At 47.1% G+C, this 25,651-nt stretch overlaps 8 protein-coding genes and 1 non-coding gene across 9 annotated transcripts; 4 read left to right on the top strand and 5 right to left on the bottom strand.

The window, feature by feature from the left end:
• Window positions 1–23: 23 nt before the first annotated feature.
• On the bottom strand, window positions 24–1,268 carry F4822DRAFT_111198 (SnodProt1). Its single transcript, XM_051452463.1, has 3 exons — window positions 1,048–1,268; window positions 822–988; window positions 24–744 (listed from the first exon to the last, which is right to left on the bottom strand). Exons 1-3 carry the CDS (start codon window positions 1,106–1,108, stop codon window positions 553–555), a joined length of 420 nt encoding a protein of 139 aa, XP_051317741.1. The 5' UTR covers window positions 1,109–1,268; the 3' UTR covers window positions 24–552.
• Window positions 1,269–4,480: 3,212 nt separating this feature from the next.
• F4822DRAFT_425185 (MFS general substrate transporter) lies at window positions 4,481–5,882 on the top strand (the record flags this gene model as incomplete). The annotated part of the gene is made up of 2 exons (XM_051460292.1): window positions 4,481–4,552; window positions 4,626–5,882. The coding sequence occupies 2 exons, from the start codon at window positions 4,481–4,483 to the stop codon at window positions 5,880–5,882; spliced, it is 1,329 nt and encodes a 442-aa protein (XP_051317742.1).
• A 1,205-nt stretch (window positions 5,883–7,087) lies between these two features.
• On the top strand, window positions 7,088–9,659 carry F4822DRAFT_111096 (TAP-like protein-domain-containing protein). Its single transcript, XM_051452461.1, has 2 exons — window positions 7,088–8,222; window positions 8,300–9,659. Exons 1-2 carry the CDS (start codon window positions 7,374–7,376, stop codon window positions 9,248–9,250), a joined length of 1,800 nt encoding a protein of 599 aa, XP_051317743.1. The 5' UTR covers window positions 7,088–7,373; the 3' UTR covers window positions 9,251–9,659.
• Window position 9,660: 1 nt separating this feature from the next.
• Window positions 9,661–10,871, bottom strand: F4822DRAFT_110955 (uncharacterized protein). Its single transcript, XM_051452460.1, has one exon. It carries the CDS (start codon window positions 10,523–10,525, stop codon window positions 9,752–9,754), a length of 774 nt encoding a protein of 257 aa, XP_051317744.1. The 5' UTR covers window positions 10,526–10,871; the 3' UTR covers window positions 9,661–9,751.
• A 1,687-nt stretch (window positions 10,872–12,558) lies between these two features.
• Window positions 12,559–12,643, top strand: F4822DRAFT_t19. The gene has a single exon. It is a non-coding gene; the product is annotated as a tRNA-Arg (tRNA).
• Window positions 12,644–12,845: 202 nt separating this feature from the next.
• F4822DRAFT_111203 (alpha/beta-hydrolase) lies at window positions 12,846–14,374 on the bottom strand. The gene has a single exon (XM_051452465.1). It carries the CDS (start codon window positions 14,098–14,100, stop codon window positions 12,913–12,915), a length of 1,188 nt encoding a protein of 395 aa, XP_051317745.1. The 5' UTR covers window positions 14,101–14,374; the 3' UTR covers window positions 12,846–12,912.
• F4822DRAFT_111202 (pyridoxamine 5'-phosphate oxidase-domain-containing protein) lies at window positions 14,375–15,692 on the bottom strand. Its single transcript, XM_051452464.1, has one exon. The coding sequence runs from the start codon at window positions 15,435–15,437 to the stop codon at window positions 14,649–14,651; it is 789 nt and encodes a 262-aa protein (XP_051317746.1). The 5' UTR covers window positions 15,438–15,692; the 3' UTR covers window positions 14,375–14,648.
• Window positions 15,693–16,179: 487 nt separating this feature from the next.
• Window positions 16,180–17,149, top strand: F4822DRAFT_111226 (ribosomal protein S30). The gene is made up of 4 exons (XM_051452466.1): window positions 16,180–16,473; window positions 16,547–16,572; window positions 16,876–16,980; window positions 17,040–17,149. Exons 1-4 carry the CDS (start codon window positions 16,440–16,442, stop codon window positions 17,061–17,063), a joined length of 189 nt encoding a protein of 62 aa, XP_051317747.1. The 5' UTR covers window positions 16,180–16,439; the 3' UTR covers window positions 17,064–17,149.
• A 2,306-nt stretch (window positions 17,150–19,455) lies between these two features.
• On the bottom strand, window positions 19,456–23,354 carry F4822DRAFT_111281 (uncharacterized protein). The gene is made up of 3 exons (XM_051452467.1): window positions 22,454–23,354; window positions 22,031–22,403; window positions 19,456–21,870 (listed from the first exon to the last, which is right to left on the bottom strand). The coding sequence occupies exons 1-3, from the start codon at window positions 22,879–22,881 to the stop codon at window positions 19,816–19,818; spliced, it is 2,856 nt and encodes a 951-aa protein (XP_051317748.1). The 5' UTR covers window positions 22,882–23,354; the 3' UTR covers window positions 19,456–19,815.
• Window positions 23,355–25,651: the final 2,297 nt, after the last annotated feature.

A 25,651-nucleotide genomic window follows, 5' to 3' on the forward strand; every position in this document is an offset into this window, starting at 1 on the left:
AGGTCCGAATTAAAAAAATGTAACGATCGCTTAAGGATCGAGGAGAGCTGAGGTGTGGAGGTTAGACAGCTATAATAATATTTTCGTATGATTTCAATTTTTGGTGTGCAGTCTTAAGTGTCACGATAATGTCTAAGTAAATAAGTAAAAATCCAAAGGTTAGTTCGAAAGGTGCGAACCAGATGTCTGATTTTTGAATGTTGATGATCTAGAGTAAATAATGAGTTATGCTGTTGCTCCTAAGGAATGCTACCCTTTTGATTTGGTTCCAAAAATGTTTTGTATATGATAAATAAAAACAGTGATAAGCCTACGCCAATCCTGATGCTGTAGTTGCCGAAGTAAATGATGATGTTGATGCTGCATAGATTAAGGAATGAACATTAAGTAGGTAATTTTTTGTTATGCGTATCCGTTATCCCGTTTCCCGTTATAAAAATTCCCCATTGCCAGACAAATTTCATTTCGCTCGCACGCCTCATCCCCTTCCTATCCGTCCCCAACACCGGTTTTGTTAAAAGGTAAAGAGCTAGTGGTTAGTAGGTAGGCTGTTTATGCGGGGAGACCGCAGGCAGTACCCTCGACGACGCGGGATGTGGCGTCGACGTGGCCGAGAGCGACGGCTTGACCGTTGGTTAGGGCATTTAGGGCGTCGAGGGCGATGTTGAAACCGTTGGCGGCGTGGTCGATGGCGAGGACGTTGATGGATTTGCCGTTCCAGGTTAGTTCGTAGCAGGTACCGCACTATTTCATTTATTTTTGTTAATACTTCAACTCATACGTAAAATATGTAGGAGGTTGGGAAGTCAAGTGAGACATACGTTAGGAGAGTTCCAGCCGGGAATTGTGTCAGCGCCACCGATGTAGGTGGTGGGGATTTGACCTTGTGTTTGCCAGCCGTAGCGGGTGATGAGGCCGTATTGACCGTCGGAGCAGGAGACGGCGGTTAGGGATCGGCTGCCGTCATCGTAGCCGGTGTCGTAAGAGACTGTTTTTTAATTGTTAGTTTTTTTGTTACAAATTCATGTAAGTAATATTGATTCGTACCGTTGATGGCCGACGAGGCGGCGACGAAGGAGAGGAGTTGAGCGAGCTTGGAGAACTGCATTTTGACTGAGTGTTGAAGATTGGAAGAGTTTTGGAGGTTGGGTGAATGTGTTGATTATTTGATATGCTGATGCGGAGAGAAAGCGGAAGTAAGAATGAAGTTTATTACTAGGATTAAAGCTGTAGATGAAGATGCTGATGCTGATGAGAATAAAACTCTTAGGAGACGAGCAGATATCATCCCTTTATATACACATATGTCTATGTAATTTGCTTAAGTCGCCCAGCTATATATGTCTTGGCTTCGTATATCGCAGCATCCGCCATGGGCGCAGCGGAGCGTACCTTTACGATAGGTACGTTACGACGGTCGTGAAGCTATCATACGTGGTGACATGCGATGCAGCTCGGTGGGACCTAGCTCTACTAACTGAATGATTCCTAACCATGTAGCTATACAGTTATGTAACCGTGAATGTACCTACCCAGCCCAAGTGGTTAGATGTAGGTACCTGGATGAATCGCAAGGTCCATCCATGTCTATTGACGACAATATGATGATGTGAGGAGAGCTATGCGCGCCGCCCTAGTACGTACATACTATCATACTATCCGTACGGATAGTCGTTTAGCCGTTCGCTATTACTCATGTACACAAGAGAGACAATAGAGAATCATTACTGTAATGACGCCTAGTCAATAATTCGTACAGAATCGTACAACATCAGCGGGCCTTCTATCCTCGTGTTTGTGCCCTTGGAGCTCAAGTGGGGATTTAAGACTGCCGATCTCATTCGTATTAGGTGCTGCGGCTGGGTATCTTACTGGGGCCGCAAGGGCCGTGACTGGCTCGACTCACTGGGGAAGATACCATTTATAGCAGTAAATGCTACGCTAACCCAAGCCCTTTTTGAGCCCCGTGCGCTTGGGATACGCTAACGGCAGTTAAATAAATTGCTTAGATCTGTGGCTCGTTAAGCCGTCAAGTCTGGAAACCTGCCTAGTTAGGGTCTTGACTCGTCGCTCTTTCGTTAAAAACCAGAGCTCTGGGACTGTGTATATGAGTCGTGATATCTGATAGTAGCTTCATAATTCCAATTTCCTGAAAAAACATTAAACGAAATGATATCTCATTACTCGGGATTCTCAATTGCTCACCTGCATAAAAGACAAATACTCAATTTTGTTTATTCGTATGGTCTCAAAATTCGGTTGAGTGGTAACTATAGATCGTGTGGCTGGGGGCTGAAAGGATCGTAGATGCCCGTAAGCGGTTCCCAGCGGAGATCTATTTCGTCAGCCCTAGGTTGAGGCTCGGTTTGGTATTGGTCCGGAGTATGGAGTCCACTAAGAGCTTGTTTGCCAGTCAGCACGCAGCATCTCGGGAAACGACAACAACAAAAGCCGCTGTGGCTACCCGACAACTGCAATAGCCTATTGTCGGCATAAGATATTCGCAGTCATGCGAGCAGACTGGCCGAATAGCTTCAAATGAGTCCGGAGGATTTGCCTCTGCATACCTAGCATGCCACATGGCTGCTTATGTTACCACCTCCAGCGTAGTGGAATACGCAGCTCTGTTGAACGTGTACAATATGTTTAGACTTTTTGTCGGGTATTGTCGTATGACGACCAAAGGAAATTGTCAATCCTTTGTTATGCCTTAGGTTCATCGTCGTCCATGATAGTCAACATTCCCACCACGTCGTAAGTTCCGAATGCCCCATCCAAGCAGATTTCATCGGGGACCACTCTAAGGATGAGCTAAATCCTGCCAGACCAATTCACCGCTGTGTAGCCACGCCTTGAGGTCATAACATCCCAACAGGTCAATTTCCAACTCAGTCCAGCATTCTGCTACGTAATTTCATTGAAACGTAGCAACGACACTTCAACTAGGGTCGGGTCCTTGTGTTACATAGGTAGCGGCGGGACGAATACGAAACTCCGGTCCAGAACGTTCGCGAATGCCTATGCCTGAAGGGATGGATATCCGGGGGCGGAGGATGGGCCAGGGTTAGGTGGGGAGTATATAAGAAGCCGCGACCTGTTCAAGGGGTTCAAATGAATTCCCCTTCAGATGCCAAGTTTTGAGCAGCTTAGAGTTAGACACGGAAACTTTTCCCTGTGTTTTACAAAGTTCGTTGCACTCTTTAAGAAAATCCCCTCTACTTTACCAATACACTATAAAACGTCGATATGCCTTAAAGCTGCGAAGACCCCGATGCTCTGCTGTAAGAGTATCGGTCACTCAAAAAAATCTTTCGCGAAGGGGATGCCATGATCATAGTATAGAAGCATCTCCTAAATCGGCTTCCTCACACTGTCCGGATCCATTCGACATATGCCACATCGAAAGGGTCTACCAGAAGGGCAAACTAAGGAGCGATCCTCGTTTGTTGTGACCGGTATAATCGGATTGCTCATGATCAAATATGATTTTATCCGTATATCGACCCATTTCCGGTCCCGGCTTCTAAGTTTTCCATGATATTTTTCATGAGGATTCCCGTCGAATGCGCCAAGGCGTAGGGCATATCTAAAAAAAATTGGTAGATATCTCCATGTTGGGAATAGCTGACGGCTAAGCACTTAGGTTAGTAACACAATTGTGAATGAATAATTGATTCGATAGCAGTGGTCCGGAGGCAACTCAAATCATCTCCGAATCCCAATGGGGACGCAACGGAGTAAAGGCATAGCCACAAAAATTGTTGTGTCGTTCTCTCTTAGAGGTCTTCCTTGGATCAATTAACTGCTTAGTTGTTGGTCAGCTTGTTTTTATACGATGGATACTTGCTGTGATAAGCAATCGCTATTCTTAGCATCGTTGGGGATTGGCTGATTCCATCTCACGATCTGTTTCTGCAAACATGAGTGAAATGAGGTATATTTTGATATATGACGATTTTCCTAGTATTCGAAATCAAAATCATGATTTGAAGAAGAATGCACAAAGAAAGTTACGTGAGAGGTAGGTACTTACAAGTAGGAAATTGTTTGAGTTTGAATATGAGAGAGTACGTAGCTGTATCCACAAAGTTTAAAGGTTAAAACAAGTGCGCAGATGCACACTAGGGTTTTATTGGGGACATCGGATGGTCGGACCCCTGTGATAACCATGCCAACCCCTGTAATCCTTGTTGAGGATACGTAACTCGGTACAAATTTAGTACGTGTTGTACCTATCGAACCCCTGCATATTGTTTCGTTTTCGCTCCAAATCATCACGAAACGAAACTTACATATATTTGTTTGGTCGTCGTTGACTTTTTTAGTTGCTTTGTGACTTCCTTTCTCTTGATCTTTCTTTTCTGCAAATCTCCAATTTCCTCGCCTACCAACTCTTCCCTCTTTTACCTTTGCATTTCCCTTTTTCTTCGTATCGACTGGCTGGTCCTGTTGCGACGACTGTGTATCTCAATATCCGAAAATGGCCGCTGTCAAACCAAGCACCCGTAAAAGGGTGCTTAAAGTCATTTTTGTCTCATTACTTTTGGATTTGGTATGTTTCAATAGCCAGGGAGAGGAATGATACACGAGAAGAAACTTGTGAACTAACCAGAATTGTCTATTAGATCTCGTTCACCTTTATCCTCCCTCTCTTCCCAAAGCTCCTCGAGTTCTACCGAAATAGTGAGGTCGGCCCGGAGTCGCAGTCAACTTTACTCGCAAGAATCCTTGGCGGCCTCAACGCTTACAAATCTGCCTTCGCGAAACCGATCGACTCGAGATATGACATTGTCCTGCTAGGAGGTGCTCTGGGCAGCTTGTTCTCCCTGCTCCAGGCGATTGCGTCACCCGTCATCGGACACTTATCCGACAAATATGGTAGAAGGACTGCGCTCCTTGCTAGCATGGTTGGAAATATCTTGTCTGTGCTTCTTTGGGTAGTGGCAGTTGATTTTAGGACCTTCCTTGCCTCGCGCATTGTTGGTGGTCTGTCGGAAGGCAATGTTCAGCTAGCCACAGCTATTGCGACCGACATCTCGGACGAGAACAGCCGTGGCTCGACTATGGCTTTGATAGGTGCCTGCTTTTCGATCGCTTTCACTTTCGGACCAGCACTCGGAGCTTATCTAAGCTCCGTTGCGACCGTAGCTGCGAACCCTTTCGCAACAGCTGCTGGCGTGTCCTTGTCTTTGATTGTGGTCGAGACGGTTTACCTATACTTTGCGCTACCCGAGACACTGCCGAAGAAGTCTGGAAAGGAAACTTCCAAGAAGGCTGCGAAGCCGGCGGCGATCACACGTACTAACTCGCACTTTTTGCTGAACTTGATACATTTCTCATTTTTGCTATTTTTCTCCGGGATGGAGTTTTCCCTACCGTTTATGACGTATGACCTTTTCCAGTATAACTCGGCACAAAACGGACGGTTACTTGGCTACGTGGGTTTGATCGCCTCGATTCTTCAGGGCGGAGTTACTCGTCGGCTACCCCCTCTTTTGACTGTCCAAATTGGTGTGAGTGCGTGCTTGGTGGCGTTTGTATTGCTCGGCCGAATTAGCACGGTCGGCTCGCTGTATCTTGCCGCTACATGTTTGGCTACTACATCAGCCACCGTCGTCAGCGGCCTTAACACCCTAAGCAGCTTCGAAGCTAGCGAGGGTGAGCGCGGCGGCAAATTAGGCATCCTTCGGAGTTGGGGTCAACTTGGCCGGGGTTTAGGTCCGATTCTGTTTACGAGCGTGTACTGGTGGGCAGGTAGAGAAGTGGCATACGGTGCGGGCGCTTTGGGCATTGCTGCTGTCACCTTATTGGTGTTTGCTGGGCTAAAGTCACCGCCCGGCTCGCTGAAGAAGAAAGTCAAGGCAGAAAAGAAAGAATTGTAAGATTAAGTGGCGTTGATATCTGTAAAAGTACAGCGGCACAGCGGAAAGCATGGATACACAAAAGTTATTAGCGCACTGTAGAATTGAACATAACGTACAATGTTAACTATGGCACTGATCGGATGAATCTCAAAAACATGCTTTGCTCTTTGTACGACCGGAGCGTACGCATAATATTGGCCGCATTTGGGGTATCTGGTTGAATTTCACGCTTTACAGCGAGTTCGAATATCTCCTTGTAACATTTCTTTTATTAGGATGGCAGTAGTAGTGCTCTTCTTATCGAAACCTAAGGAAACCTCTTAGTTGCCAAGCGAACACCTCCCGGACGTGAATATGTCGCGGAATATATTCCGCCAAACAACTCATTCTGTAGGCAGATAGTCCATTTTAGTCAATTAAGTCTACAATGCGATCTTCAGGACAACAAGAACTCAATGCTTGTTCATTGTTATTCCAACTTCAGCAGATGATCCTACCGCACCATCGGTCCAAATCGTTGAAGCCAATCCCCTAAGAGCCGGCATGGTGATGCTTCATTCTTTTCATCTTATAATCCTTAATACGTATGTGAAATTGTTTGGAGGCCGATCACCGCAGAAAACGTATACACTTAGTAATTAACCATTCATCGAATATTATGATATCGTTTCGCTTTTCCTAACTATAGGTCGATCACCGCTAAAAGCAAACGAATTAGGCAATCCGCAATTCATCAAATCTTACGTCGTATTAGATCCGACCGCATGGTTCAACCATATGCCCTTGCAATATTGCAACGCCAAGCTACAAGCAAGAACAGCTCATCATCGTTCTCTAGACATTCTCGAAACCCAATTTCGCAGCATAGGAACAGATATAGTATCGACTGAACTAAAATATGGATTCTAGCTAGAAGCTTTTTAGTTGTATAGCTTGTCTATATTTAGTATCGAAAGGATACCCTTTACTATATCAGGTAATGTGAACTCTATAGTGACGCTGTGATTGGCTTATTCTTCAACTTGGTTATAGAGAATAACCCTATACAAACTAGCGAGCAATCATCAACAGACCAATGCCCCCGGCCTTATGCAATACTCTATTTCACAATAAGTTCTTACTCAGGTAAGCTTAATTCAACTTAATTATGGCTCAGCTTGCTCAGCTGAAGATCGACAATTTCAACTCTAGCCGATCAGACCCAATTCGGGCGAGAAGAACTCATCTAATGTAGCTCGAGCAATGGCGAGGGGGACACAGCCTGCGAAGATGGGGAAGAGACTACGTACACTACGCAGATATGCCGGCTTCGTGGTGCCATGCCATCAGTAATAGGGGGGTTACAGTATCTAGGACTACGAAGATGAAGAGCTATATTAATGTGCTTGTCTCGCCAGTTTTCTCTTTCGAAATCACCATCAACTCAAACCAAAGGAACTTTACTTCATCAAGACCCATCGGATCCGTAACGATACCTTTAGTCAAGTTATTATCGAAACAGACCCGAAAATGAAGTATTCTACAGTAGCCGGCCTCGTGGCTAGCCTCGGCCACTCTGCTACGGCCTCGGACACTTCGGGATTCGACTGGAAAAACCTCAAGCCGTCCGCTTCACTTGAATACACTCCTTGCTACGACGAATTCAAGTGTGCCAAGCTCTCGGTCCCTCTCGACTGGCTCAATAACTCGAGCTCCACCAACGGTACCGCCCGCGCTAACATCGCCATCATCGCCCTCCCAGCGACAGTCCCCGAGACTGATCCTTCCTTCGGCGGCACCATCATCATGAACCCTGGCGGACCCGGCGAGTCTGGTGTCGAGTTCGTGCTAGGCCTCGGCCACACCTCACAGAACATCGTCGACGCTAACAAGCACTACGAGATCCTCTCCTTCGACCCGCGCGGCGTCGGCCTCTCCGAACCGCGAGCTGATTGTTTCAACAATGAATACGCCCGCAATATCTACAATCTACAATCGCGCGCCATGGGGAGACTGGACATCAGCACGGATGCGACTAGACGCGTAGCCTCTCTAGTGGGTGCCCTTGCAGAACGCTGCGGAGAAGCTACCGGTATCCAGGGTTATATGTCTACAGCGAGCGTCGCCAGAGATATGGTCGAGATCGTGGATCAGATCGAGGAGCTGAGGAACAAGAACGCTACTTCCACCAACGCGAAGAAAATGCGCATCCGTGGAAGCTCCGAGTACCCGCAGAGCAGTGATGATGTTGCTAGAATCCAGTACTGGGGTTTCTCTTATGGAACTATACTTGGAAACTACTTCGCTTCCATGTTTCCCGGTCGCGTTGGACGGATGATGCTTGAAGGTGTCGTCAATGTTCACGACTATCTTAAAGGTGTAAGTACTTTTCTTCTTCTAACCTACCTAGGCACCTTGTTTGTTGGCTCAAAGCTAACTTTCAATCAATCTTCTAGGAATGGGCCAAGAACCTCCAGGACACAGATGAGGAATTGAATGCCATATGGGATGGGTGTTACGACGCCGGCTCCGAATGCCCCCTTTACAAGCCCACCGACAAGAGCGGTGGAGATATCCGCAGCCGCGTCGAGAAATTCCTAAGTGATCTTCAAACTTCACCGGCCCAAATCGTAGACGGAACTTATGTCGAAGAGGTCACACGTGAAGATGTTCTCTCCAGAATGTTCTCCTCACTCTACGACCCCATATACGGGTGGCCGTCCATGGCTGCGGGAATAGCCGAGGGGATGGAGGGCAACTTCACTAATCTGTACAGCATAACCACCGCCGAGGCCTACTGTTCGACGACTGAGCCTCAGAGCTACACGTGGAAATCAGACTCGCTCTTCGGCGTCAACTGCGGCGACGCCGTCGACCAAACTGACATGACGATCTCCGACTTCCAGGCCTACGTTGCGGAGCTCAACACACAGAGTACAAAGTTTTCCTCGATCTGGTCCACCAAACGTCTTGCCTGTCGGGCATGGCGCTACCGCCCCAAGTACCGATTCGAAGGCCCCTTCACGTCTCCCGCGGCAGCCGGTTCGCTATCGAGTCCCGTAGCCGGAAAGCCCGCCGCGCCGATCCTATTCCTATCCAGCAAGTTAGACCCGGTGACGCCGCACAAGAACGCCGGTGCCATGGCAGCGGACCACCCAGGCGCCGGTGTATTAACCCAGGATAGCATGGGCCACGGCACCATCAAAACACCTAGCAAATGCAAGAACGCGTACGTCTCCAAGTACTTCGAGACAGGCGAACTGCCGCCCGCGGGAACCGTGTGCGAGTCCGACTGCAAGGTGTTCCAGAAATGCGATGCGCCTACCGCGAAGCGAGATTTGAGCCATATCCCTGAGTTCTCGAGGCGCGGCTACAGTCCCTTTGGTCCCTTTGGAATTTCGGAATAATGTTGTATAACCCTCTAAATACCTACCTATTTACTTACCTAGGTATTTAGACATTCTATCATTTATTTTACTTTGACATACTGTCGTTTAGATATTCTATCGTTTATATTTTACTTTCTGTATAATTATATTTGGTTTATTTGAGGTGGGCTTGGGGTCATGTGTAGTGCATATAGAGAGGGAGGATTCACATAATAAAATTTATAGAGTTGGTGGTCAAACTAATGTGTTTCTACTTATCGGTGTGCAATTAGCTAGCTGAAGAGCCCCAGAACTGCCGGCGCCGGTATTTCCTAAGCGAATCGAAAACAACATCGCAACAAATCTTCCGCGTATATCTCATGACTCGATGAGAAGGCCGAAACAGGATTCCATAGTGTTAGATTTTGAAAAAGCACCTTCGAATATTTTCATCAGAACCCACGAAAACGGACAATCGTAATGGCGACAACGACGTTTGCAAATAAACCGAGAACCCAGCCATCTTATATCTAGGCGTCACTAATTCGACTGACCGTTCGAATGCTGGTTCAACTGGTTGGTGATCTCCTGATCGAGGTCGTATAGGCGGTCGAGCGCCTCCTCGGACTCCCAGAGGATGATATCAAACGTGCTGACCCTGAATACGTTGTCCTTCGAATGGAAGACCTCACTGTACAGAACGTGTCCGTTGTCACGTAGCCGGCGAGCCAAAAGTAAGTAGCCATTGACTCGTCGCCGCTGATCAGACACAGGGTCAACGTAGGTCATCGCCAAGATACGAGGGAAGGCCGGTTTGACTTGGGCTTCCGCTACCTTGAGCTGAAACTCGGGGGTCTCGTATTTCTTCACCACACATCTGCTCGCGAGAGGGACGTCCATATCGGATTCTTTGATGAACTCGAAGTATGCGGTGTTCTTCTTCTGCAGGAGGATCCCTGCGGCGGCGCGGATGAGCTTCTGGTTCTCTCGTGTTGCTTCCAAGATGAGCGAGCCGGGGCAAACATTCTCCTCGCTGCCCTGGACACAGACGGGGTAGATTGACTTGAATGGTGGATTGAAGAGCTTTGCGTCATCCTTTCCAACTCCCAAGAGGAAGACACCCAGTGCGTTACCGAGGAAGCCCACCTTGATGGTGTCATTCTCTCCCTTGGAAATTTCAAATTGTTCCGGGGCATAGTTGGCGGGAGGATAGAAGTCTTCGTCTGGTAGGCTGTCTGGAGGGCTGATAGGTCTGCCAGCCCGGTGATTGATGAACATCACAATGCCAGTGTTCATGTTCGGAATGGTAGACATCGTACGGATTGGCGCACTTAGCGCAGGAGTTAAAGTTGTAGGTACGGCGGGATGTGCAGGAAAACGATGAAAACGATGAAAACGACGAGAACGACGAACCGTGGTAGAAGGGTCAAAAAAATCAAAAGAAGGATATGGGAGAAGATTTATTACATTAGTGGGTTATCAAACGCCGGGAAGGAGGTATGGCCCTGCTCTCCCTACTTAATTTGGTCGAGGCGACATCATCGAGTTACCTAAGTCTCTTCACACAACCTATGTTATAAAAGTCTTATATAGACAGTACAGTACAAGACATAATCATAATGTATAGACGTCTACGTAGAATATTACAAGGAGATAAGAGATGTGAATATCCTCATTCTTTGAGTTATCCTTTACCTGTCTTCTTGATGGGTAGCTAGGGTGTTAAATAGATTTTCTAGGGGCGTTCATATCATGTGCCCTTATCCTCTAAGCCCAAATACCTAACCTTCTTCTAACAGTATCCGCATAAATAGCATTTACCATTTCAAGCCTTCATCTTATCATATACTATATATCGGGAATCGAATGCGTTTTATGCGGGTTATCTGACGGTAACAAGGGTTTATGTATAGTTAAGCTATGGCAGGCGCACATCTAATGAGCTAATTTCTGTGCCAAAAAGGCCCATTTGGAACCCGGTTATCTAACACGAATTGTGATGTATAATGAAAGACTGTACCGAAAGGTGCCTGTAATTTAGGAGCCGAATGGGTACTCCGATTAAACCGGAAATATAGGCCATACGAGTTCCGTTTTACGGCAGGAAGTGGCCAGCAAAACCGGCCCCTAGATCGGGTTTCTTTGAGGAAAGAGCGTAAACTTTGTTCTAAAATGGTCATGAGGAAGTAGCCTCGAGGGTGCTATTGACTCAATATGTTAATACATTTTTTAGAAGGAGTACAAAAATGTTAAATTAACTTTAGTGGTCGGGCACAACCCAGGTATTCTTCTCATGATGTAGGAACCTATAATATAATTCAATACCATATCCTACAGCCATTAGGAATGAATAAAACGCTATATTATATCACAATTGCCTATGCACCTGTAAATCATATGGTTGATGTCCGTGCTGCCAATACCATGTCGAAAAGCTAGGCAGCAGCGAGTTAAAATATTGACAAAATGTTTGTTGAGCAAATGAAAGGCCATGTTTCTAATGTTTTTTGCCTTAGGTACCAGGAAGTTTACATTAAGTCATGCACAGCATTAGGCAAGTACGATGCCATCGTCCAGAGCATCAGGTACCTTGTAGATACTTCCATAGGTATATTGCAACCACGAAGAAGCTAATGTGAAATAATAATTTGGTATGGCAAGAACTAATCACTACTGGGTCTTGCTACGCTGATCAATGTGATTTGTTTGGGGGCTAGAAGTTGCTTCCCTTGAAAATACTTATCGAAGGAAATTGATCTAAACGTACCTAGGTAGACGCAACTATGATAAAATATGAAATAATACATGGTATCAACATGGTGATAAGGCTTGTAATATGGCGAGTTCCTTAAAAAATATGCTACTTGTATCATATACGCGCGAGGCCACCTCTTTGGGATTCGCCAGACGTAGAATTCTATATCAATATTACGTTGAGGCTATGTTTACGATCAACGAATCAGGATATTGCGTATATCAAACACAAATAGGAGAAATGATATTTACAATCAATAAGCAGGAGATATTTGTTTGTTGATAAATCATAGGACAGTTGGGAATCAAGCTGAAGCTGAAGCAGGGGCTCGTCATTGGAATGTTAGGCAGCCATGTGGAGCGGCTGTGCGTGTAGATGCAGGCAGGCAGGCAGAGGTGTATGTATCTTTGGACAGCAGCCAGTCGTAGATACGTGAGAAATTCACGATATTCGTCTTTGGGTACCTTGGGCAGGTATGTGTCTATGTTTCCTTCCGTAACTACCTTTCTAGGTAGTTGGCTAATAAATTCGAATAACAATCATTACCAGCATGAAATAACACGAAACGGCGAATGGGCGAATGGTATAAGCAGCTGCACTAGAGAAATGGCAACTCGTCAGCCTCCTACTCCAGATAGTAGAGCTGAAGATTCTCGGTTCGAGTCCGGGGTGTGGCGGTATTCCTTTCTTTTTTTCTTTTCGGTTTTTCGTATTTATTTTTTTCTCCTACCTCCTACCCCTTTATCTTGTGTCACCATGACAAACAATTTTGTTTTTTCACCTTTCTCATATTCAGTTTCAGAATCTACCTAGATGCGTTAATCAATTGACAAATGCGTGAATGTATCGCCAAATCCTCACGCTGCGACTCTTTCTCTTTCCCCTAAATCTAATCAACGCATAATCGACCCCCGACCTAACCCCTACCTCGACACACCACGTACCATCACAATGTCTCGAAAAACTTCAATATCTCCCCAACGACAACCTCCGGCTTCTCCTGCTGCACCCAATGTCCCGCGCCCTCGACAAACCTCACACCCCTATAACAACCCTCCTTAACCGCATCCGGGTCTTCATACCCCTCAATCGCACCAGGCTGTTGATAATTCCCCCAATCCCTCGCGCCACTAATAAACGTACACGGCACCTCGATCCTCCTCCCAGCGAAAAGCAACATATCCCGCCGACTCTGCGGCGTCGACGCCGTCTGCGCGCGGTACCAATTCAGCGCACCCTGAAACCCTGTGCGCGTCCACTCTTCACAATATACTTTCAGATCCCGGGACGACAGCCAACTCTTAGTTTTGGGAAAGTCCTGGTTTGTGGATGCCATGTTCGAAGCTACGCTTTCCGGCATCGAGTGCGCGGCTTGCATGATATAATACTCCGGCATACCAGCCAAATCCTGCGCACCCCATTTTTCTAGCGGGCGCGGGTTATTCAATGGCCAGTCCCCGGATTTTAGGTGGAAGTATCCGCGTAAGAAGGCTTCGAGGCCTTGTGCTGGGGTCTCCCAGTCGTGTGCTGCTTGTGGGCTGGAATTGTACCATTTATAGTGTTTCCTCGGTGGATTGAGTTTTGCGAGGTCGGCTTGGATGTCAGGTTTCTTTGCCGCTTCTTCTGCCTTGGTGCTGGGGGTAGGTAATGCGGGTTTGTGGTGTGGATGGCTCATTTGGATCGTAGAGAGGAAGATGTCTGGCCGCATGAGTGCGGACATGGCGGAGCTTACGGCCCCGAAGTCGTGACCTATGATGCTATATACTGTCTTGTAGCCTAGGGCGTAGACTAGACACACGAGATCCCGGACGAGGTTGGTAAACACGAAATCGTCGAGGTTGACTTCATCGTAGGGTTGATGCCGCGGCCAGCCGATAGTACGGCCGTATCCACGCTGGTCCATGGCGACGCAGTAGTAGCCAGCTTCGGCGATGCGAGGCAAGATTTTGCGCCATGAATATGCGAGCTCTGGGTATCCGTGGCAGAACAGCACGAGAGGGTTGCCGGGTTTACCGGCTCTAAGGACGTGCCATGTTAGGCCGCATGATGCGGAACAGTCGACATAATCTGAGACAATACCCTCCGGTAGAGGTAGGTCTGGTAGTGCTTCGGTTGGTTGGTTTGAGCTACTCATCTTGGCATTCAGGGGAACGGAACGTAAATTGGGAACGAGCGGGACAGGAAAGAACGTTTAGAATCCTGAAGAGGATGTATCGTTGGAGTATAAGGGATTATGACTAATAGTATGTAGGACCTGAAGCCCCGCAGGCACCTATCTGATGCTACTCAATGTATAGTTACGTCAGCGCCGAATCTCCGATATCTAATGCTACCCAGACCCGTGTTTGCCGGACGGTGAGCCGGTTGGTTAGAATAAAAAGGGGTGACAACGTCAAATTGCGATTTTTTTAAAAACAAATTGAGCATATCTTCGTGAAAGTATTGATCAATCTTAGCGGTTATGGTAGGTATTCCCATCCGTTTCTGTTTCTGTCGTTGCTATTCCAAATTACCGAAGTTGCCGACGATAAGGATTGACGTACGAACATGTGATAATGCTTGGTGAAATGCTCCTCCTAATCCAACATATTTCCAACAATTACAGGAACGTGGCCGAAATAATAACAAATGTCGTTTCAAAGTACAAGCTCCACGCTAATTAGATATCATAGGACCTCACGTTTAAAGATCCGAGGTACTCCACTCGTCCCAACCCTTCTTCTCGCCGGGTAGTCTTACGCTTTCCCATTCCTTTCGCGTGACGTTCTTCCACTCGTCGACGGGGATCCAGCCGATGTACGCCCTGTCGCCGAAACCGCCAATCCAGTAGATTTGGGTGACGACTAATCTCACAAATTCGGACTCGTGGATTTTGTTGCCAGGAAGCCAGTATTTCGCATCGGGGTGTGTATTCACGAAACATGAGGATAGAGCTTTAGTGGATGCCGGATCGATCTTTTCGATGTAACCTAACAGGCTATATCGGGGGAGGTTGACAGCGCTATAGGGTACCTTTTCCTTAGGCTCATCATTCCGTCCGAATAGCCAATCAAAGAAGGTGGACTTGATGCGCTTGTCAGGTGGGTATGGGGGTGTCCACTGTTGGGCTAAGCTAATATTTGAGCCGCCTTGAACGTTCCTGAAGGTTGTTTCGATGTTGATGGCTAGGAAGGTAGGGTCACCATCCTCTTCGCAATCGGCTACATACTCCAACAGCCCTAGAGGCATGCCACCTAGGCCATCGGGTTGTCGCGCACGGGAAGAATCTGGGAAAACGGTAGCGAGCGTTCCGAGTGGAGTTAGCGCTAAGATGCGTCGAGCCAGAACTGCCGATTCATACGAAGTTGGGATTCGATAATTTGACTGCGAAGCTGGAGGATTGGCGAATAAGTACTGTGTGTCTGGAGCAATTTCTGCTGCAAAAGAGTTGGCAGCCAAAGTGATGAATGGCAAGCCAATTAGGAGCTTCATTGTGAGAGATTTGTCTATGTATTACCACCGGGGATAGCTACTGCTGGGGTAAGCTTCCGAGCGCGTAGGCGTTACAACCAATGTCTGTGACCGCGGGGAAAGCGTAATTGAGTTTCTGAGTCTGAGTTACAATCTGGGAATGGATGGAAGCTTAATATTAGAATTTTATGCCTTTAATGTTTAATTAGATGGCGTTTAGCGGTCAGTTCAATTCAACGTTCATCAAACGAGGAAGAAGGAGCAAGGCCGACTACGGTCAAACGATCCCATGTGAATGATGTATCATGTGGGACCCATGGCAGTTGCGGGTCTGGGGACTTGCCTTAACAGGCTTAGTCATTCGGAAACCTTAGTTATGTTGGAAGCATCAACTTCATGGACCTACCTAGCTTAGTAATGTCTAACGATGTAAAATGTTGTGTAAGTCAGGTTTCCTTTCTGTTTGGTGTTGTGTTCTATGTGTTGGTAGCTCAAAATTGCTGAGACGAGTTTCGGATGCCTCTAGTAAGATTAGAAAAGGGATTTACGGAAGAGAATGAAATATGATAGACCTGCAAGCCTCATTTGTAGCCCGTTCGTTGTACCAGGTACACATGCATGGCGGGTTGGAGGAAGGTTCAAAGTGTAAATAATCCTGGACTCGTGGCGTCTAGACTCAGATGTTTGCAAGGTACATATGTACTTAAGTACACGGCTGGGTGGGAACTTCCGATAAATATCCGCAGAATCTGACTTACATAATGTTTGCCCCACTCAACCAACAAATTCACTTTTTGGTGGCGCATGCTAGAAAAAGAATCACATGACCAGGGTTTACTTAGCCCTTTGTGGTAAATTTGACGAATCCTAGTCTGTTCGGTGTGACTCTTCCACTTTCAACCCTCATCCGAGAAGCGCCAAGACGTTGGTATTCATCAGCAAAAAACCGCCCACATCGATCGATTTCTCCTGTTAATCAACTTCATCGACTCCCCGACAGTCTACATCACAACACTAGCAAAGATGGGAAAAGTTCACGGATCCCTCGCCCGTGCCGGTATGTCCTCGATGCTCCGTCAATAGATGAGAATTCGATGATGAAAGGATAAAATACTGATAAATTTCAATAGGCAAGGTCAAGTCTCAAACCCCTAAGGTTAGTTCTACTTGGTGCCATTTGAACCTTTTCGATTATCCATTTTCGCGACGAGGCAGCGCGCAGTTCGACGATTCATCCATCGATTACAATCAATTCCCCGACTGTCTATCGAAGTTTTCGCAATACAATATTTGATTCGCCACTCCCCACGATAAATTCTTCCCGATTGAAATAACCATCGACGACCACGCCCCAGCCATCTTAGACACGCGCTTCCTCTATCAACCTTTCGGAAATACCGGATTTGCTCGTCACGGTTATGTTTGGAGAATAATAGGCTGATATATGTCATTGAAATAGGTTGAGAAGCAAGAGAAGTCCAAGACCCCTAAGGGTCGTGCCAAGAAGAGACTCACATACACCCGACGATTCGTTAACGTCACCTTGACCGGTGGCAAGAGAAAGGTATGCTTTACCTATTACTATCGACTTCGCGCTCCAACTTAATGCTAACATTTACACAGATGAACCCCAACCCCGGCTCATAAGCATAACGCTACGCTTACCCTCTTGAGAGCAGCCAACGTCGTATTCGAGAGGATCTGGAAGGCGATGGACGAGCAGATACTCGACCGTGTCTCGCTCTGAGCGTCCACCTCTGCAGTGGTGTATGGCCGACAAAATCAACCTGCTCTATTACGATCGGAAGTGAGTGGGAGATGAAACGGTTATGGATGCATATGGATTTGCATCTTTCATTTGGGAGTCACACGGCATCATCGTTCTGGCTTGGTCATTACTCGCGAGTCTCCTCGTCTGTACTTACGCAGGTATTGCCTGGAAAGGCGGAATCTACAGAGGATAGTAATCGTCTCTGCAAAGCATTTTTATCGGTCTAGTGATTCTTGCGTGCTCTACTTGTCTTTGCGACGTGCCACTTCATTCGATACTATATCCGTTTCACCTATCGTCTCATTGAAATGTACCGCATCCCCTAAGGCCTATTTACGGCAACATATGTCCGAATCGCCTAGGCAGACGTATATATCTGCCTTTACGTATACAGAGGTTAATAGATGCTTTAATGGCAAGTTGACGGATCCGGCGTTTCAAGGATTCTTATACCCTACGAACTAGGAGGAACAATTTCTAGTCCGCCTTATACTTTCGAATTCCCGGTGATCCCTAAAATATGGACGTAATCTCTATTTCGACGACGAAGCATCAGTTATAGTATTTTCTACCTCTACAAGTACCTAAATTTCTCGTAGAACCGAGTATATGAGTCGGCACCGAACGCCTTGCCTCCTCCGTTTCCGTCTTTGAATTGGACACAGAACCTAACTATAATGTATCCAACAATCCGAGTTATTTCCTATGATTATATGCCTGGGAAGAAGCATCGGTTTACCTTACCAAATTATCCCCGTGGCGATTTACCTCTGACGTACCGAAATCCCAGAAACGGAGGGAGACAAAGGACGAGTAATCGTTACCATCAGGTATCTACTGTCCCATACCAAATTATTTTCCCATCCGCCGACCCACTTGACTAAGACCTCATTCCGAACCTCTCTCCAACTCCAATACATTCCTACCCTTACACAAAGACCCAAGACACGTCCGGCGGGACAACCCTGCGGAGCCGGGATGCCGATGCCGTAGCAAATACCGAGGCACGGGAAACGGAATGACTCGTGTTGACAAAGGACAAAAATAAGTGAACAAAGGGCGGGGACGAGGGACCGGGTCGGGTTGCAGGAAGGAAACTTTTTCCGGTGTATTGGTGCCCTGCTCCACGTCATTGCCTAAGTTATTTTCTATCGTAGGGTTGGTGGCTAACTATGAGGGTCGGTCAACAATGACCATTGAGGGGCTGTTACGAGCAAATAGCTCAATAGGAGAGCCGGTATTCGTAAGGATGAGTGGGCGCTCACACATAATGTATCGGACGTGTTCCTGATCTCGAAGCAAAGTAGCAAGTAAGTACCTCCCTCGTACCTTACCTCGTAGTACCTTTACCCCTTTTACTCGAAATCAGGGGAGTAGTTGATATATCACATAGGCGCCTTAGTTAAGGCGGCGCTCAATAAAGGGAATAGTCACCTCATAGCTTCACAACAATAGACTCCATATCATATTTAGGTGTTAACAGTATTATTCACCTCCTGCCATCTATAGGTAGGCAAGCGAGTAGGTATGTACTAGTAACAGAATACATGTGGCATAGAACCATAAAGTCTGGGGTCTGCTTCATGCGTGCACGCTTTCAGGATGCTCTCATTCATCTTATCAACACCCACCGCATCCATCTCTCCATCTACTTCCACGAAGCAGCACTTATAACTTCAGACTTATCTTTCTGCCCGTCTGTCTGTCTACCTCCGCCTGTCCGCCTACTGTACACATAGCTATACGTAGCTATATGTGACACCCCTGTCTTCTGACTCGGCAGATTCGTAGATGGCCTTGCCCGCCCTGTCTACAAACAATAAAAATGGTATCAATCCCGTATCTACAAATCCCCATCCAAATCCTGCCCACCAAGGCAAAGAAAAATAGAGACAGAACTAAATTCATGGCCCATTCGTATGAACCGAACCGTTCTCCCTGCTAAACAAGAAACCCATCCCGAAAGAATATCGTATCGTAACAATAGGTTATTGCGGCATGCCTCGTGATAGAACCCGTCCAGATACCACTAGTCTTGTAGGCGGTGCCGTGATGTATATTAAACTCGGTAGACGAGTGCCGGAAGTGCCATCACTATGGCACTATATAAACGGATGAAATTATGTCAGAGACGAAGGTAGTCTCGTCTCAACTAGGTAATTTGTGATTAGAAGCAAGGCGTAAGCTTCCCCGGGTATGTTCCATTCTATACAACCTGAGACCTTTCATACAATTGGATAAGCCTCATTCGGCATTCTGGTGTGCAAATCCGCATACACCAAGAAAAACCTAATACCACAGGTTATAGATAAAAAGCCGTGAAACGTCTTGTGTGAAAAATCTGTAGAAAATGATGGTCGCTTGGTGGTAAGACACTAGATAAACCCAACGCCGATGTATGATGATGTCGTGATTAATCGTTCTTCGCACTGTAGCGAGTTCGGCCGAGTCATCGTTCGTAACAAATTGGTTAGGGACCCCTCTTAGGTTGAGTATGAGAAATTAGAATCAGAAAACCTCCATGCAAAATCCAATGATGTTCGTCCGAGAGAATGCGTAAGTCGATAAGATTCGAAGTCGTGTCGTGCGTAATATTCAGTTACAGTTGCAATAATGTTTCGGGTCAATTTAGAGACTCATCGTCAACCATTCCCATTCCTGCGGTCCATTTCCAGAGGCGGAATTCATCACAGTGCTGGAACCTCCAGACATTCCGCCAATGCCAGATCCCATCATTGGTCTTTGAGTCATACCAAAACCATTGGCAAGCCCTAAATTTCCTGGGTTTGACATGCCAGCAAAACCACTCGAGGAACCAATGGAACGGGCCGCTTCATTCGAACCAGTCGAATTCTCGGGGCTATCAACGTCCATGGACGATTCGTTTGGACCAGTACTCTTACTGCTGCGACGTTGCCGTTTCGATGAGCCACTGGTGCTAACACTTCGCGGAAGTGAAGCAGCACCTGGCCCTGGTGCGTTCTTGGGAGGGGCTGCCGCAATAGGGACAACGCCCTTGCCGCCGACCGCACCATTAGCAGAACCTGCATAGCTCGTCGGTGTACTACCTGCCGTGTTACCACCGGAACCACCAGCACCACTAGCAGGGCTTTCACCCTCGTTGACACTACCAGCTCTATTCGCCGCCGATGGTGGTGTGGTTGCTTGCGTTGCGTTGTTCGTAGCTGACAAAGTTAGTGTCGAATTTTTACGCGAGCCGGTACCAGACGCGGCACCCGACGAGTTTCCGGCGTTCTTTTTAGACCTCGTGCTCGTTCCACCAACCGGGAGGCTTGCACCAGATCCACGATTACGTTTCTTGATAACGTCGGTCTTCAAACTTAACGGCCTCACGACTCCGTGAAGCTTCAAAAATAGACCGCAAGCATTGCAAAGAGGCTGGCCTTCTGGGTTACGGCGCCATAGCGGTGTAGTTTGAGTGAAACAGTTGGTACATGTGGTTGGTGCGTTTCCGTCTCCCTGCCCTCCAGCGGCAGCTTGCAGGTTGCTCGTGGAGCCATGCTTGGAGCCGGGCGGGGAAGTAGGTCGACTTGGTGCAACGGAAGAAAAGCCTGAGACGTTCCCTGGCATGTCCGCAGGCGGAGAACTCGGGTTCGATTGAGCCAATTTGTCGAATGGATTTCCGCGACCAGCCATGTTAGCGTTTGGTGTTGACGCTGTACGAGGAATCTTCTGGCGCCTGTCACTGGATGATCGAAACGACTGGGACCTTGGTAAATTGCTTTGGGTGTCCCAGTCACCAGAATCTAGAAAATCTGTTGTTGTTCCTCCAATAGTAACTTGCTTACGAGGTGGCCCACCGGGGTAACGAGCTGCTTGTGTGCTAAATTGTCCGGGCAAGGAAGCGTCCCATCCCAATGAATTTTGGTTACCCAAATCCATTCCTGACTCGTTATCCGGCGAAAATGCTTGGTGCATCCCTATGTTGCGGTCGGCGAATGCACCACCATCATCATCCTCATTATCAGAATCCGCTCCAAAATTAAATATATTCTCATGCATCATGCCACCAACACCTGGCGAACGAACTGGATGGTCAGGCTGGAAAACCTGGGTCGGATCAACGTGCCCAAAATTGAGGCTTTGGGTAAACGAAGTGGATGAGTCTCCTCCGGTAGTAGCAGGCGGGAACATCGAGTTACCGTTATGTTGTTGCATGAATTGCTGGCCTAATTGGTTTCTCATTGATCCTGCACCTGCACGGAAGTTCTGTGCTCGTTGATGGCGCATATCCATCGAGCCGAAGAACATATTCTCATTCTCTACCATGGGGTGAGGTGTAGAAACGGCAGACTGGTAGGCAGATCCAGGTGGGGAGTAATAGTCTGCACCATTTACCGAGTTCGAAGCAACACCATGGTGGTTGTATAAGTTTGAAAAGGGTCCATGGTGAACCATTGGCGAATTCGATGGTGAGAATGAAAATCCTTGCTGGAATGGTCCGGCCGAGGTAATGATTGGATCGTTCTCCATAGAAAAGGTTTCAAGTGGGAAAGGGACATTTGAATGATGCGGCGCGTGGGGGTTACCATTGGTATGTGTGTTATCTAAGGAGTATTCGTGGAGGTCAGAATCAGCATCTAGATCATTTGCAACAAAGTTGTTGCTGTTGAGGGCGGAGACATGAGGCGAAAAGTTAGCAGGACGCTTCAAGTTTCGAGTCTAGTATAGAATCATGATTAGCCCCATCTATGTATTGATATATTCTTTGCTTAAGGATGTACATAGCAGAATAAGATATACCAGTATATTGGAAAACAAAAGAAATGGTAGGAATGATGTGATAGTTTCTAGTAAACAAAGACAATTCGGCTTTACTTACTCGTCTGTCATCAATGCTAGTTTTCCGGTGATGCCGAGTGACATATGCGAATTCGTCTTGGTTTCTCTGGTGAGGGGGAACAGGAACCGACTGAGGAACAAAATGTTGCGGACCAGGTTTGCGAGATTTAATAGGAATGGCGGCGGCGGTAGTATGTGCCGATTTCTCTCCGTCCTGCTTATTCACGTCGGGCGAAGGCGTCGCTGCCAATCCCGCTGGAGTCGCGACATTCTCGGGGAATATGAAGTCATCGAGGTTCATAGGGTCCATATGCATAAAGTTCTGATCCGACGTTTTTCTCAGCTGCGCAATACCACTCGGAGCATTGGTGCCATTTGCCGCGGCATTGCCGGTCTCACGAAGAGCTGCGCACCTATAAAAAAATGGTTAGAACCGCAATGCGATTATACACGACGAACATACCGAGCATCTTCTGCTTGCTTCCTCCGTAGCTTGAAGTGCATCATGCGCCACGCCAAATTCTCCATGCGCTCCTGGCTTGGGAGTGTTTGCTTCGCGTTGCGGTAAAACTTCCAAATTTGGGTGGCCAGCGGATCGCTCTGCTGCACCTGCTCTAAATTCTCCTCGTTTTTAGACACGCCATTCTGCAGAGCAGGAATTATAGAAGATTGTAGGAAGTCGAATAATGGTGCATTCTCTGCCTTCGTAAAGTCCAAATTGAGCTCGTTGAAGCGCAAATCGCCGGGGCTATTCTCGTCGGTATTCTTTTTACTCGACTCGTGGGACTCGAATGGCCTTCGCGGGAAGCGGAAGTCGTGCTCTGTCGTCGTGGGATTCATGGCTGTCAAAGGACTCGAGGTCGCTATCGGCGACACTGTGCTAGCAGCCATGTAGATTAATAAGGGAAAACGGGAAAAAGAAGAAACCCGAGTCGGGGGGCGTCTCTCTAGTTTTGTACAAGGTAGTCTGGTACCTAGTGGCAGTAGTAGTGGCAGAGGTGGGAGAGAAGTTATTTCGTAGGTATTACGGGGCCCTTCCAAGTTTCCCCACGTTCCAAGGTTTGGGCTGTCAGCCCAAGTTCCTTCGCAAGCCGAACACTATCCTAAAAGTTTGTTTCCCAGACTTTTTAGCGCTCGAGGGTAGGCGATCAGCTCGCAAAAATTCAAACGGGACGAGATCGAGAATAAGAGTCCCGTGCTGTAGATCTAGTTCCAGTGTACAGTTAATTGTCTTGCTTTCCTTTTTTCCCGGCTCGGTCGACACTCGCGTGTTTGAAATCGGAGGGGGGTGTGATGTATGACACCCCAAGGTAGAAGAGGGTCTTGTGGAGGGCGAAGGAAGAAGTAATAGTAGTAGTAGTAGCAATAGCAACAGCAGCAGCAGCAAGCAAGCAACAAGCAACGACAACAATAGCAACTTCGGGCAGTTCACTGTCGCATCGCCTTTTGAAATTCCACAGGGCGGGTTGGGTGGATTGGATGGTCACTCATCAGGCAGTTTGGTTCGGCTTTGCCTGGGTGACATGGGTGTAGGTGGGTGCGTCCTCAGACCTTTGTAATGGAGGTAATGGAGGTGGATTTGATGGATTGGTGGATGCGCGCGAGGTGCAAGTAGTGCAGATGCTGGTAATTCCTTGAAAAAAGGGTACCACACTTCCACTTGGGAATAGAACAGAATACAATACAGATACGGTAATAGTACTGTGGATGTACATACGACATACGTAGGGTTCTAGCTGGGTCCCTAGTTCGCTAGAGGGCTAAGCTAGGCTGGGAAAGATTCCGGTGCTAGCATCCTTGAGAAAAACCCGGCGATCCACGATTTGCAGCTCTTCGCTCATACGCTGAAGTGGATATAGGTAGTGGGCATGGCGCTGGGCGCTGGGCGGGCTGGCGGGTGGTTCTGCGGCTTTGTGTGAGGTGTGAGTGCGAGGATGCTGCTAGAAGGGATGCTAAGGCCGGTTTGGATTGATGGTTCTTGATGGCTGGCCGGTTGGACCAATCCCACAGCGACAATTGGAGTTCGAGGGATTCCCTGAAGTGCCTCCGCACCTAAGACCCCAAAAGCTCCCATGCAGCCGAAGCGAGAACTGGAAGACAAGACAGAGAGAGGGGTGGATCTGCACCGAAATTAAAAAAGACAAGAGGACCTCGACCTTAGTGGGGGGTTAATTGAACGATGTCGCTGGTACTATGGTGGTACTATATGTAGTCGTGTACAATTTTGGATTGATTTTACCCTTTTTAATTATTCATGGAAGTGGATTGATTTAGGATCGTGTAAAGCTTGGAGATCAATGTTAGAAGGTTGGAGAGAAAGGTTTAGCATATGAAGTGCATCTGAAGACTATCAATTAGACTTTTGACTAGATAAATCCGCTATACGACTTCCAAGATTGATTATGCCACTTCATGAAATGCTCAGGCAGGTGCAAAGAAGATGTGAGAACTTACTGAAGGTAAGCAAGTACCTAAAGTAGGGTAGGTACTAGCGAGTACATGCTTAGATAGATTCACCCATGCATGGTATGTGTGGGTACTAGTTTGTACCGGGATACATTCAACTTAGTGTAGGTCTTACAATTGTAACCTTCCAAGGTTCTTCAAGTTCCACCTCCCTTCAACGGCCTTTTTTTTTATTCTAAATAGTATACAAAGTACTATACTATACACATACATACACATACAATACGTAAGGTATAACTAGAGGTATTCGTATACACTATATGTACATGGCTGCATATAGACATACTTAACCTTATCCTATATAAGAATGTGTATGTATATTATAGACCTGCATCATTTAGAACACATTCTGCACTGACATGTCAGTTTGGCGCAATTATCCGCACCATGTAAGTAAGGGCTGCTCATCGACTGACAGACAGACATGAGTAATGGGGAAGCGCTAGATAATTCCATACATACATTGGTATTGGGAAATGATACAGGCAAAATTGGGGAACGGAGACCGGTGACTCGTGGATACATACGAGCTGCTGCTTCTGTGCTTCTGTTGCTTCATTGAAATATGTATGTAGGTGCTGTATACCTACATACATCTGTATTAGATACATGTATGTTTCACTTGCCAGCGCTTACAAGTATGGTTACAAGTAGTCGTCGTGTACCGAGTACCGTCGTCTCCGGTCCATCGCGGGTTTGGTCTACAACAAAGCTGCAAACGTGCGTTGCCCCTCTCTTCCTCCTCACCCAACAGCAATGTCTCTAATGTCATTCATACCCTTAATATACGGCACAGTACAATACCATGGTTATTGGCTTACCAACAGGGGAAGTGGAACTACCATACGATCAATATCTACGTTATGAATCGATATACGCAAGCATGTAATAGCCGTCTATATGGTTACCTGTCACTTGCCGATGGGTCCTTAGAACGCCAGATACGTCAACCTTCGAAGGATGAACAAGAATACAAGCAATCTAGCCAAAGCTTTAGTGACTTCAACCTGCATCGCCGTTATAGCGCTAGAGCGAGGTAAGGCAAGGGTAGGCACGTTAATCCCCCCGCCTACTAGGGGGTGGTGATATGTATGTCGTGAGAGTATCGTCCGGTCTAACGCCGATTTGTGGAGCGGCGGGAGACAAAGCGCCAGTTTCTGGTCCCGACTCGATGCTTCAGATATTTTCGCGGCTC

This window comes from Hypoxylon trugodes (genome assembly GCF_022578975.1).
Source record: "Hypoxylon trugodes strain CBS 135444 unplaced genomic scaffold F4822scaffold_2, whole genome shotgun sequence".
In the NCBI taxonomy this organism is placed as follows: domain Eukaryota; kingdom Fungi; phylum Ascomycota; class Sordariomycetes; order Xylariales; family Hypoxylaceae; genus Hypoxylon; species Hypoxylon trugodes.